This window comes from Saprolegnia parasitica (assembly GCF_000151545.1).
Source record: "Saprolegnia parasitica CBS 223.65 unplaced genomic scaffold supercont2.324, whole genome shotgun sequence".
Lineage (NCBI taxonomy): Eukaryota > Oomycota > Saprolegniomycetes > Saprolegniales > Saprolegniaceae > Saprolegnia > Saprolegnia parasitica.
The window spans coordinates 1-11,806 of record NW_012156718.1 but is presented as its reverse complement, the minus strand read 5'-3'; the positions used below and the strand labels follow the sequence as shown (position 1 = coordinate 11,806).

At 57.4% G+C, this 11,806-nt stretch overlaps 6 protein-coding genes across 6 annotated transcripts; 4 read left to right on the top strand and 2 right to left on the bottom strand.

The window, feature by feature from the left end:
- Positions 1–204: 204 nt before the first annotated feature.
- On the top strand, positions 205–1,734 carry SPRG_16597 (hypothetical protein; the record flags this gene model as incomplete). Its single annotated transcript, XM_012355880.1, has 4 exons — positions 205–396; positions 467–981; positions 1,039–1,240; positions 1,291–1,734. The coding sequence occupies 4 exons, from the start codon at positions 205–207 to the stop codon at positions 1,669–1,671; spliced, it is 1,290 nt and encodes a 429-aa protein (XP_012211270.1). The 3' UTR covers positions 1,672–1,734.
- A 164-nt stretch (positions 1,735–1,898) lies between these two features.
- Positions 1,899–2,900, bottom strand: SPRG_16596 (hypothetical protein; the record flags this gene model as incomplete). Its single annotated transcript, XM_012355879.1, has 2 exons — positions 1,899–2,171; positions 2,220–2,900. The coding sequence occupies 2 exons, from the start codon at positions 2,898–2,900 to the stop codon at positions 1,899–1,901; spliced, it is 954 nt and encodes a 317-aa protein (XP_012211269.1).
- A 985-nt stretch (positions 2,901–3,885) lies between these two features.
- On the top strand, positions 3,886–4,927 carry SPRG_16595 (hypothetical protein; the record flags this gene model as incomplete). The annotated part of the gene is made up of 4 exons (XM_012355878.1): positions 3,886–4,038; positions 4,100–4,387; positions 4,433–4,580; positions 4,698–4,927. 4 exons carry the CDS (start codon positions 3,886–3,888, stop codon positions 4,925–4,927), a joined length of 819 nt encoding a protein of 272 aa, XP_012211268.1.
- A 1,451-nt stretch (positions 4,928–6,378) lies between these two features.
- On the top strand, positions 6,379–7,565 carry SPRG_16594 (hypothetical protein; the record flags this gene model as incomplete). Its single annotated transcript, XM_012355877.1, has 3 exons — positions 6,379–6,756; positions 6,816–7,088; positions 7,134–7,565. 3 exons carry the CDS (start codon positions 6,379–6,381, stop codon positions 7,563–7,565), a joined length of 1,083 nt encoding a protein of 360 aa, XP_012211267.1.
- A 606-nt stretch (positions 7,566–8,171) lies between these two features.
- On the bottom strand, positions 8,172–10,340 carry SPRG_16593 (hypothetical protein; the record flags this gene model as incomplete). Its single annotated transcript, XM_012355876.1, has 5 exons — positions 8,172–8,609; positions 8,660–9,355; positions 9,407–9,750; positions 9,805–9,990; positions 10,040–10,340. The coding sequence occupies 5 exons, from the start codon at positions 10,338–10,340 to the stop codon at positions 8,172–8,174; spliced, it is 1,965 nt and encodes a 654-aa protein (XP_012211266.1).
- Positions 10,341–11,351: 1,011 nt separating this feature from the next.
- On the top strand, positions 11,352–11,767 carry SPRG_16592 (hypothetical protein; the record flags this gene model as incomplete). The annotated part of the gene is made up of 2 exons (XM_012355875.1): positions 11,352–11,527; positions 11,581–11,767. Coding segments are annotated over 2 exons (363 nt in total), but the record flags the coding sequence as incomplete, so codon positions are not given.
- Between the last annotated feature and the right edge of the window lie 39 nt (positions 11,768–11,806).

The following is an 11,806-nucleotide window of genomic DNA, read 5'->3' as shown; positions in this document are numbered from 1 at the left end:
TTCGCTACGAAAATGGCGGGTTCTAAGGGTTAGGTAATCATGACGTTGCGATCCCAATCAAAAACGATGCACGTCGATCTAGAATGTTGGCGAAGGAGCACCATTCACCGGGAGGGAATGCACGTGTGCTACCGACATTCGTTCTTCTGGTTTGAGACAACGCAAGAGCAGACGTCATTTTTCATTTTGACCGAGCCTATCCCCATGGGCATTCCTTCGGTGACGATCCAGCTGCCGTCGGCGGCCACGTCGTGGGCCAACGACCTCGGCCATGATCTTAATCAGCTTGGCGCCACGCTCACCAAGACCGCCCACGAGCTCTGCAGTAGCCTTCACGTGACCGACCTCGTCTCGTCGCTCCAATCCGCGCTGACCATCGACAACCACGCCAACCGCGTTTCCTTGCCGCCCCGCAAACAACGACATTGCCACGCTCACTCAAGCGCTTGCCACGTCACCGGCCGAGCAAGCCGCGTTGCTCGAGTACCGCGGATCCAACGGCCGGACACCGTTGCTAGTCGCTGCGGCCAAAGACCACGTGGCCTGCGTCGAGATCTTGCTCCAGCACGGCGCCAATGTCATGGCAAGCGACAATAGCGGCAACAACGCACTGCACTACGCGTGCTTTCAAGGCGCAGTGAACGCCGCGCGCTTCCTCCTCTCGCCGGCCGTCGGTCTCTCGCCCTTCTCGCTCAACACGCATGGCTTGGCGCCCACGGAGATGGTGCGCGCCAGCCTCGCCCAAGGCGAGCACGTCGCGGCGTCGGGCGCGATTCAGCAGCTCTTGGCATCGCAGACGCGCCTCTTCATGGGCTATGTCTACGAGAGTGTCGAGAACGCCGCGTCGGCCGTCTCGGGGCTGCGCGCGCTGCGGTCCTGGACCCGGCGCTGGGCCATCGTCTCGCGCGTGGGGTCGCATACGTACCTCGAGGTCGCTTTCTACCATGTCCAGGCCATGGACCCGTCGCGCCACCCGCCGAGGTAGACACTCGTACCAATCGTATGCACTACTCTCTGACCTCATGTCTTGTGGTCTAGCTCAATTTTCATGCTCAATGCCACGGCCCCTGTGCAGCTGGCAACATCGGACAAGTGGTTCAACGACAAGCCGTTTGCGCTCCTCGTGCGAGGCGCGCGCCTCAAGGGCCCGGGGGTCGTTGGCAGCGAAGAAATGCTCGAGCTCGCTGCGCTCGACGCACCCTCGTTTGCTGCGTGGTCAGCCTTTCTCGCACAAGGCGCGGTATGAACGACAGCAGCTTGTGATCCAGAGCTCATGGATTCGTGGAGTAGACGGCGCCAGCAGCGGTCACCGTGCGAGACGACGCCAAGCAGGTCGACACACCGGCGGCAGAGCGATCAGTCGACATCCCAGCCGCCCGCGACTTCAACGAAGCTCCAATCGCTCAGGCCCTGACGGAAGCTCCAGTCGCCCTGACAGAAGCTCTCGTCGTCTTGGAGTCTGATGTTGCGTCTGCCCCGTCGGCACCGTCGATGGAAGACGGTCGATCACGGGCCCAGTGCATTTTGTGCGATAATGGATCGCAGAACGCCGTCTGCGTACCCTGCGGCCATGCGGCACTGTGCATGGGCTGCGCCGTCGAGCTCCAAGCCGCAGTCTGCTTTGTCTGCAACGTCCCCATTCGAGAAGTGGTCGAGCTCTTCCACCCCTAGTTGCTTTCTTTGAAAACGACGTGTCTTTGTACGTGGCACTCTCTGTTGCATCGTTGCTGACCACAATGCGCATTGTGTCTGTTGAGCCTTTTGAACAAGTGTCCACCAGCTAAAACGACTCGGATACTGGAACCATTGCCACGCCTTTCATTTCTACACAAACGTATTCGAGCGTTGACGGTGCTATCAAGGATCAAAGAGTTGCTCTTGAAAGCATCGCGTTGGGCTCATCGATGCACAAAGTCGTCGGCGTGGATAGGGGATGTACTGTGCACAAGGAGGCGCTTGAGCTGCGGACATTGGAGCTGAAGACCGCGCGCTGTCAGGCGTGACGCCCCCGTGAGGTTGAGCTTCACAAGGGCGGGGCAGTCGAGTGCGACCGACTGCAAGTGTAGCATCACGCACGCCTCCAGCCTTCGAAGGCAAGACGAGCGCACGGCCAAGTGCGTTAGCTGCATCGAGCCTTCGGTCTCCAGTCGCTGGAGCTGTGGAGTGTGGACCTACGAGCACACTACGTGACGACTTGGAGAAAGGGCGGGATACCGTACATCGACAACGAGGAGCACATGACACCGAGAAAGGTCCAAGCCCTGCAACGACGGATGCTCGGACGCTAGCACAAAGCGGCTGAGCATGCCGCACTCGGCAAACGAAGCGTGCGTCAGCGACGGCAGTGCGTGGACAAGCGCGTCAGCTTGCTGGAACGTAGCGGACGCGGTGACGGTCAGGTGCGTCACGACCACGTTGTCGCCGCTAATCTGGAGCTGCTTGAGGTTCATGTTGCGCTCAAAGCGCACATGGGACAGCGAGCGTGGCGCGAAAATATGCACGTGGGCGAGCAAGTGGCAGCTCACAACAGTCAAGGATGTGAGCTGCGACGCACCGCGTGTGATGGCGGCGACGTGGCCGTCTTGGAGAAAGGCGACGTCCGAAAGATCGAGGTCGCGGAGGTGCGCAAACGTAGCTAGCGCGTGCAAGCTGTCTGTGGGCAGGTAGCACTGCGTCAGGCGCAGCTGCCGTGCGCCGCGGAAGAAGCGTGCGACGTGGGCGAGGCTGGTGTTCATCGGCGTGGCCTGCACGAGGCTGATGGCATCGACGTGCTGGGCAGCGAAGCGGAAGCCACGACTTGTGCTTGATGCACGGAGGATCTCGCGCGGGCTTAAGAAGCTCAGGACCTGCCGGCGCAGCGCCTCAATGTTGTGCCAGCATAGCACATGCTCTTCGGCCATGGTCGCGCTTTGGAGTTTGACAGCGTATCCGGACAATCCTACCCAACCGGATGCCAGCATCGTGAAACGGCAAAGTCGCGCCTACCATCTCGAACAGCAACATCGTCGAGCTCCGCAACCGCGGCTCGCGAGGTATCCATCTGCATTAAGCGCCGAGGCTTGTGGTCTTCCATGCTGTCGCCAGAGCCATTGAATGGTGGACAGACCATCGTTGCCTTTACCAATGCATATGCGCAAGGAGGGTTGCTCCAGATTAAGAAGGATAGGTGTACGCCATCGTGTCATTTGCTGTCAATCCTTCCAGGCTCGTCGTCGTTGGGCAGCTCGTTTGGCAGCATGGACTCTGGCAAAACAGTTGACATGAAAAAGGTGGAGAAGGTCAAAACTTGGGCTTTCTAAGCCAGCAAGGTTCGCGTCTCTGCCACAACCGCACGGACGCTGTCACTGGATTTATAGAGGCAATTCAACATGAGTCGCCCACTGGAAACAACATCGTCCTAACATCGCCACGACCTTGGAGATCGGCAAACGACTAGTGATCGCGTGCTGTGCTGTCCCCGGCCGATGCATTTCGCCACGACCGCGCCACAGACACACCAAGAATCTACCAAGCCTTGTTGTTGGAGCGAGCGCCTTTACGACAGCTTCACGACGCCGCGCGAGTCCATCCATCGCCTCAACCTCCTCTTCTACAGAGCGCGACATCGTAGTACATGTGCCTCTACCCGAATACTACAATAGGGTTAGGACTAGTCACAACCACGGTGCCGCCGTCGCCTTGCTCTTGGCTGGAAGGTTCGGCAACGTACGTAGCGCCGCCTTTCGAGCAAAACAGCTGGCGCCAAGTTTTAACGCGTCGGCTGCAACTTGAGCGCAATGAAAGAGCCGATGGAGACCGCGAGCACGTGCGGAAGCACCTCTCGAGAAGCAAGGCCTCAAAGACGATGTCGCACGGCTTCAAGCGACCGTCGACAAGCTCACGTCGATGCGTCTGCTCCACTGGCGCAACGTCGCGATGGCCTTGCGCGCTGAGTCGAACCGCGGGGTGTCCCACCAACAACATCTCCACGCCTCGCTGCAGCGACAAGAGCTCGTCGCTCAGGCTCTCTGGTCATACTGTCTCTCGATGCAACTGGCGGTGCGCCTTCTACCACAATACACTTGTATTAGTACGACGACACGCTCACATCCCGTTGTAGCGTTGGCCGTTGCCGACAACGACCTCCTGGCGCCACGCCAGCGTGCTCGGAACGACTCCATCGGCACGCCGACGAGGCTTTGAGTGGCTTCTGCAGCACATGCGATGCAACTTGGACCGTGCCTTTGATGACGTCTTTGCACCGGGTGACGCGGGGCCGGGCCTGCGCCTGCACATGGCGCCCGTGGGTGCTCTTGGTGCACACCTTGTAGTTCAGAAACACCGCGTCGACCCGTACCTACTGGAGACCGTCTTTCGGTCCTTTGACAATCAACACTTGGAGCAAACGGTAGTACCTTGCGCGGTGCATATGATGGAAAAAATGTGGGTGCAGAGGCTCGAAGACGTGGTCCCAAACCTGCGCAATGTCCGTTTTCAGTATGGCAGCACGCCACAAAACATTGCGATCCAGTATACTCGCGAGCACGGACGCATCTTGGCGCTCTCGCGCGGCATCGAGCACGACGATCTCGTGCCCACAGGTCCACTGAAGCTAACGTGGATGGACTGGTAGCACTGCGAAATGAGATGCAATGTCGTCTTGAATGACGCAACGACAAGTGTAGCATTGTCTTATCACGGATAAACAAAAAACGCAGCGCTGATTCAAGAGGTCGACGAGTCGACGAGCTGGTACGCGGGCGACGGCGATTTTCTGCCGCTGGAGACGACGTCGCCATGGTACTTACAAGCAGTGCGGTCGCTTCCAGCGTCGGCGTCCCGACACGATCTCTATGAGCGCTATCGGCTCCTCTACCACACGTACCTCAATGGGGCGTATCCGAATAGCGAGGTGGCTGGCTGTCGGGAGTGGTGCCGCAACCATTAGCGCCATCCTTGGGTGCAGTCTGGTGGTTGGGCAGATACGCTGAACAGATCCACCAAGCGGCGACCCAGCGTGGTCAGTACTAGATAGCGACGTTCGTCGCCGACCGTGTTGATCGTGAAGCAGTGTGTCGAGTTTGCCGAAACATCGATTTGGCCGCCATGTATTTGGCCTAAACGTACCTATTTGGCTCTTTTCTAAACAGGCGGCTCAATGAAACCAGTGACTTTTCGGAAGAGCCAAGCATTGTTCTTTCCGATCTCTGCCAAGCTACCCGCCACACCTCACCCGAGGTGTAGTGAGTGGTTCATGCAGGACTCGCGCCCTCTTTATCTCACCGAACAAGCCATGAGAAACCAAACAAGGCGGAGCGTTCACTACGGTACATGTATGCCGAACGAGAACATCAAAATACATTGATGTTGAAGATATGTGTCCTCCTACCATATGCCAACACAATGAGATTTCACGAGCTATAAGGCCCCGACGGGACAACCGAATTTAAATTGGCGCGAATAGAATTCCGGTAGAAGGAGTTCCGGAGTCATACGCGTGCTTCAAGTTTACGCCGCGCGCCGTTTACAGTATAACCGACACATGCGATGCTTCCGAGAATCAAGGGTACATGAATGTTTTAATCCACTCTTATGAGAATGGACTGGCTCATTCCACCTTCAAGCACGGTGGCAATATTTTGTGGCTGTTCTTTAAAAATCGTGTAAGGGTGTAAGGGTGTGAGGGTTACTGGAGTGGACATAGATATCTGGAGCAAACATATCTTCCCCTTGAGCAAGCTAGAGAGCAGAATCAGACGACAGCTTGACGGTCCATGGGAGACACTACACACCACTCGCAAGACACCTGGCGCACGAGAGAGATTTTTTAGGCATGCACAAAAACAAGCCACGATCTCCGATTCACGGTCCCTTTAAACTATTTGCCTTCAAACTGGATAAGCACGATTTTCGTCAAAGATACCGACTATCACGGCTTGGCCAATCACACGACCGGTCGCGGTCGGTGTAGCCAATCAAACTTCACGAAAATGCTGTCGACCGCGCAGCAAACTTCGTAATACCGGTAGACTTGCAAACCCTCCATCGTTGATCGCTGGGAGGCACCACTGGATATTGCTGCAGCGCATCAACCAGAGCAATCGTAGAGAGGATGTCCTGTGGATGATTGGCTTTTTTGCATGGCACAGAAACGTTTGGGGTCGCCATATGCTCGTGACACGTATGACTTGGCATCAAGACTGGGGAGAGCGCGTCAAAACACATGTCGTTTGGCTCAGACGGGGATGCTGGGTGGCGTGTGAGCGTTGCGCCTCCAATCAGCGCTGACCATGGCACGGCATCACGGCAGTGCGACCATTCTTTGATTGGTTAGCTACTACTTCAAGACGGAGCCGTCAGCGCGGTGGGTCATTTTTCATTTCGTGTTTGACTACAGCCATGTGGACCCCACCTTTGTCGTTTCGCCAAGGCATGTACGACCTCCAAGTCAACGCCGATCCGACGCTGCGTCCTGTGCAGGAGAAGCGCCAGCGACACCGCGAGGCCCAGCGTCGGTACCGGTACCTCATCGCGCTCGAAGCGAGCGCACTCGACGACGAAATCCCGCTCCTGGAGCAGCGCCTGGCTCAGCTGCAATGTCAACAAACACAGAAAGCGCGTGCTACCTCGCACGTTGCGTGGAAAGACATTGCACTTGCGCTCGAGGAAGAGGCTTTGGCAAGTCAAGAGGTTCAACGGGCTCTACGGCAGCAAGTCGCCGAAGCCGAAACCCGCGCGTCTTTGCTCGCTGCGTGGGTACAGCGCGTGACAGCGCCGGTAGGATCATTAGATGGCTCTGCTATCTAGTTGAGTACTGACGCACTTCATGTGGATAGCAGTCGTCGCCGAGTCGCCCTTTGGCGGGCCTGTTGGACGAACCCGTGAGCCGCACGACTAGCGCTGTCTGGATCATGGACCAGCTCCACCAGCGATTTCCACAGCTCTACGCGCAGGCACCGTTCCCGCGTGACGTTACGAGCTCGCCATTCGTGCGCGTCTGCGTCTCGGAGCTTGAAAACACGCACTGTACTGCCGTGCACCAGCAATACGTGGTGCCGTCTCCGTTGCACGCCGTGCGGACGGCATGCGAGAACACAGCGGCCACCGAGGTTTGAAGTCACTGCCTTCTACGAGTCTCTGGATATGGCATGTAGAAGATGGAATGTCTTGGCGACGACATTGTCTACTGTCGCGACACGAATGCCACACACAACCTGCTCATTCGAACGATTCAAGAGCCTAGCATGTTCCTCCGGCTTGTCCAAGGAATCGAGGACGACCCCAAGCAGCCGCTACAAGGGTACACGCGTAGCTGGACGAGCTGGACCATGGGCACAGCGTTGAGCGATGGCACGACGCTGCTGCAAAAAGGCTACGACTACTCTGGGTACCGAGTCCACGGCGCGTTCGCGCCACTGGAAGACGTTGAGCCCGTGGTTCAAGCGCTCGTGGCCAACAATGTGCCGCGCACCGAATGGCGCGCTGCGTGCGAAGCCGCGTATCAAACGTACTATGAGATTGAAATGCACAACGATATCGCCGTCTTGATCGACACGATTGCGCGCCTCGGAACGAGCGCGACATGAGGTCCCTTTCAATTTCGTATGGTAAATTATAGCAACGATATATATGAACGTGTTTCGCGTTATCTTCGTTGTTACAACAATATAACATAACATCTATAGTAGAAAATACACGTTCGAGAGCGTGACGCGTCGGTGCGCGGTGCTCTCCCGGGGATGTACCGGCATAGTACTTATTGTGCGAATGTAGCATCGCATCGCAGATGCCCTTTCGATGAATAAAAGTGCAACTGCCATGAGGACGGTTCCAGTAGCCTGCATTCATGTCAGCGTGACATACCCACGTCGGCAGCGTAGCGGTCACCACGCGGTCACAGTCGAAGAAACACAAGACGGGGCTCTCGTTCATGACGTCACCGAGAATGTAATCGTTGACGTTCTTGGGCGCGAGATGCACAAGGCGCTCCACGAGGTACGTCCCGTAGCTAGTTTAATAGCGCCGTCGACGTAGACATCGTCCGTGGCGAGCTGCTGGATGATGGTGTTTATGTTCCTCTTCCACAAGCCTCAAATGCAAATGGAAATATAGAGTTGGAAAGGATACTAGTATGGCACATTTTGCATTTTCTTGTGTGGACAATAAAATGAGTAGTTGATTGAATGGACAACTTAGACCTGGGCGACCGTGGCGTCGTCCGAGGCAGACTCCTCCTTCGCACCATCTTCCTTGGCGTCCTTGACTTCTGACTCGACCGCCGCCGTACTGTCCTTGGCCAGTGCGCGCTGCTGCTTCTTGACGTACAGAGCCATGCCCATGACGGCAAGCACGCACGCGACCAAGCCGCCGGTGAGCGCAATCATCTCGGTGCTGTGCTTGGCGTCTGCCTTGGCGATTTCGCTCTGCACGGCCGCCCGCACACGGCGCTCTTCATCGCCAAAGAGGTCGGTCGTGTTGCCAAAGAGCTCGAGGGCCTTGGCCTCGTCGTGGATGAGTGTGAAATCGAGGGGCTGGACGTTTTCCATACAGTCGGTCTTGATGGCCTTGAGGTTGCCGCCCGACTGGAGGTACATGTTGAGGATGTCCATGCCGCAGTTCTTGGTCGGGTCCTACAGCCATACACAATGAGTACATCGATATAAAAAGCGTGGCTCTCTACCTTGGGGTCGGTGTTGGTCGTGGAGATGATGCTGTGGCCGCCAAACGGGAACTGCAAAAGGAGCTTCTTGTCACCGGCCATGGACGCATTCTGGGCCACGGCATACTTGGGGATCGTCTGGACGTCAATGCCGCCCGAGAGCAAGAGGGCACTCGCGCCGACCGGAACCGCCGCCGTCTTGTTCCAGTACTGGTCATGGGCGTATGCAAACGACTCGGAGCCCGCTGCGATTTCAAACTGCTTGCACACGGCGTCCTTGCCGCCCGTGTAGAGGCAGTACTTGCCGACCTTGAGAAGCGTCGAGATCTTGTCGCTGCTTCGCCACGTGAGCTTGGACGAGTCCTTCTCGAGGCGCTCGACCGACGGCGACGGCGACTCCCAGATCTCGTTGAAGACAATGTTGCTGTAGAGAATGTCGTCGCTAACCGACTCGCCCGTCTCAGCGTCGCCGGGGACAATGTCATCGCGCCCTTCCGTCTCGTCGGCCTCCGAGGCAAGGCCGAGAAGACCGGTCAGGAACGTAGCTTCGCTCTCGACGTCGACAACGCACTTGGCGAGGCGGTAGAGAATCGCAGGAATCAAGTTGCGCTGGTTGTAGTTGGTCAACATGCCGGCAAGCGTCGATCCCACAAAATCGGACGGAGTTCCCTTGGCCGCATAAATCGTTTGGGCACACGCCGTGTCGTTCGCGTCGAGCTTTTGTACAAGTCAAATGCGAATTGCTTGGAATTGGGGCCAATCTTGGACGCGCACACTGGGTCCTTGTCGCAGAAATGATAGTACTCCTTTTCTACAACCGAAAAAAACGCATGAGTCCCTTGGGTAGAAGAGGGGTAGGGTCCACGTACCAACGTGCGCAACGTCGCGGTCCCAGTCGCTGTACGTGCTCAACGGGCTCTCAGCCAGCATACTGTCGAGGATGTAGCCCTTGACGTTCTTGGGCGCGAGGTGCATGAGGCGCTCGGTGAGGTACGTGCCGTAGCTCACGCCGTAGACGAAGACGTCCGAGGCCGCGAGGAGTGGGCTCTGGATGATTGTCGCAAGGTCCGTGGCCGCGCTCGTGACCGAGAAGCCCTTGGCAGCGTTGGGCCCTACAAAGGGATGAGTCACATCATATTCGCATGGAGACGTCGTGTTGGTCGTACCGTACTTGGCCTTGAGCTTCTTGAAGCACTTGGTGTGCGCCACGTCAAGCGTCTCGATCTCGGCCATTGCCACATCAGGGCAGATGGCCGACAAGGGCGAGCTGCGCCCGACGCCGCGGTGGTCCATCGTGTACAGGCTAATGGTGCCGTTGGCGGCTTCGTAGATCTGCGCCATGGACGGCTCCACTAGAGTAGTCGAGAGTGTGAAATCGCAGAAATATGCCAAAAAACGTACTCGCATCGGACGCTGCACCGGGACCGCCTTGCATGAGCCACACGGCCTTGGCCGGCGTCGTCGGGTGCGTGGCAGGGATGCGCTTGAGAAAGAGCGTCAGCGTCTTGGAGCCTTCGCACACGCCGGGGTAGCAGACCGGGGCCGACATTTCAATGCACTCGGCCGTAAAGTTGTACGACGCTTCGTACTGCTTGTGTTCGGCCGCGGTGCCCACGTCCGAGTAGAGTGGGCACGGGTGCCACTCGTTGGGCGACGTCGCGGCGGCGAGCGCAAGAGCGGGGGCAAAGAGACCAGGGCGCATTTTGAAAAGTGAATAGTACACAACAAGAGCACGAACGACGGCCACGATCGCTGCCAGCGACGAGCCATCTGGCGGCAGCAGATGGTTGTCATTTGCCATTGCGCAAGGATGTGGTACGCAAGGTTCTGCAGGCGATCGTACGAACCCACAGCGTCAAGAATGCATGACACGGCAAACATCAAGTACCGTCGATTCCAGCTAATGCGCTTTCTGTCCTCTATTCTGCGGCAGGTCCATGCTCTTCCCAGTATTTTATCGAGCGTGCGAGGCGCTGAGCGTACGGACAGAGCTCACAGCGGGTGCCGACGGTCGCAGCAGATGTCAGCGTGGTGTCGCACATGCCCCGCAGGCTCTTTTATCGAAAGATTTCACAACTGAAGCGCTTTGCTTGCGGACGTGACGCGTCGACTCGCATCTACCCCCATGTCATTTCAAAAACGCTAATGACATGCGCCGAGACGCACGCAGCAGGATGAAACGCTTGGACGTTTCATGATGTAGTCCTCTTCGTTGACGGTGGCTGTGAACGACTGTGGAAATCAAGGGAATTATTCCCTTGGTGGAAATGTAGAAGCTTACGCCAGAGGAAGCTGGGGCACTGAATATGCGTCCCGATGCAAACAGCTGTCACGACCCGACGGCAGTGGGTGCACCACGGCTGCTATGCCGCCAACATGCAGTGTGTTCGACGAGGGCACATGAGTAGGTAGAACGAGCGGCTCGCCAAAGTCCGCAAGCAAGATGCGCCTCCATTGGAGGCGCATCTTGCTTGGAGGCCCTCCAAGCACGGGCATGATAAGACCGCCGGGCTATTAGTTCAATACAGAAACCTGTGGCCATGCCTCCAGAAGTCCGTATGCGCACGCCGTCGTTATCATCGCGGCCAGCACCGCGGCAGTCCAAGGATGGCGTTGGCGACACGGATGATGATGGAGTGGTTCGAGATAAAACCTGTGATACATATTATTCGTATCTTCCAATACCCTCCAAACGTGATATTGCTGTTTCGTCATGACCGGGCTGTACCCGCGTAGCCTTAAGTCGCTGGCCGCAGCCTCGGACACACCACCGTTCACCATCCTCCAGTTCAATGTGCTCGCCGATGGGTTGAGCGGCCTCCGCGACGACCACGGCGGCTTTACACTCGCACCGCCGGGGTCCTTGGCGTGGGCCCATCGCCGGCAGCCGTACGTCCTTTCTACTCAAGCCCGCAACTCTCATGGTACCATCTTGCGTGTAGTCTTCTCGATGAGATTCTGCGCTTTGCGCCCGACGTTGTGTGCTTGGAAGAAGTCGATCACTTTCACGATTGGTTCGAGCCGCAGCTCGCCGCGCATGGCTACACAGGCCTCTTTGCGCCCAAGCCCGACTCGCCATGTCTGCAAGTCAGCGACCAGCGCGATGGCTGCGCCGTGTTGTCAACGCTCGTTTCGCGTCCTGCGCCACGACGTGCTCTCGTATGCGTG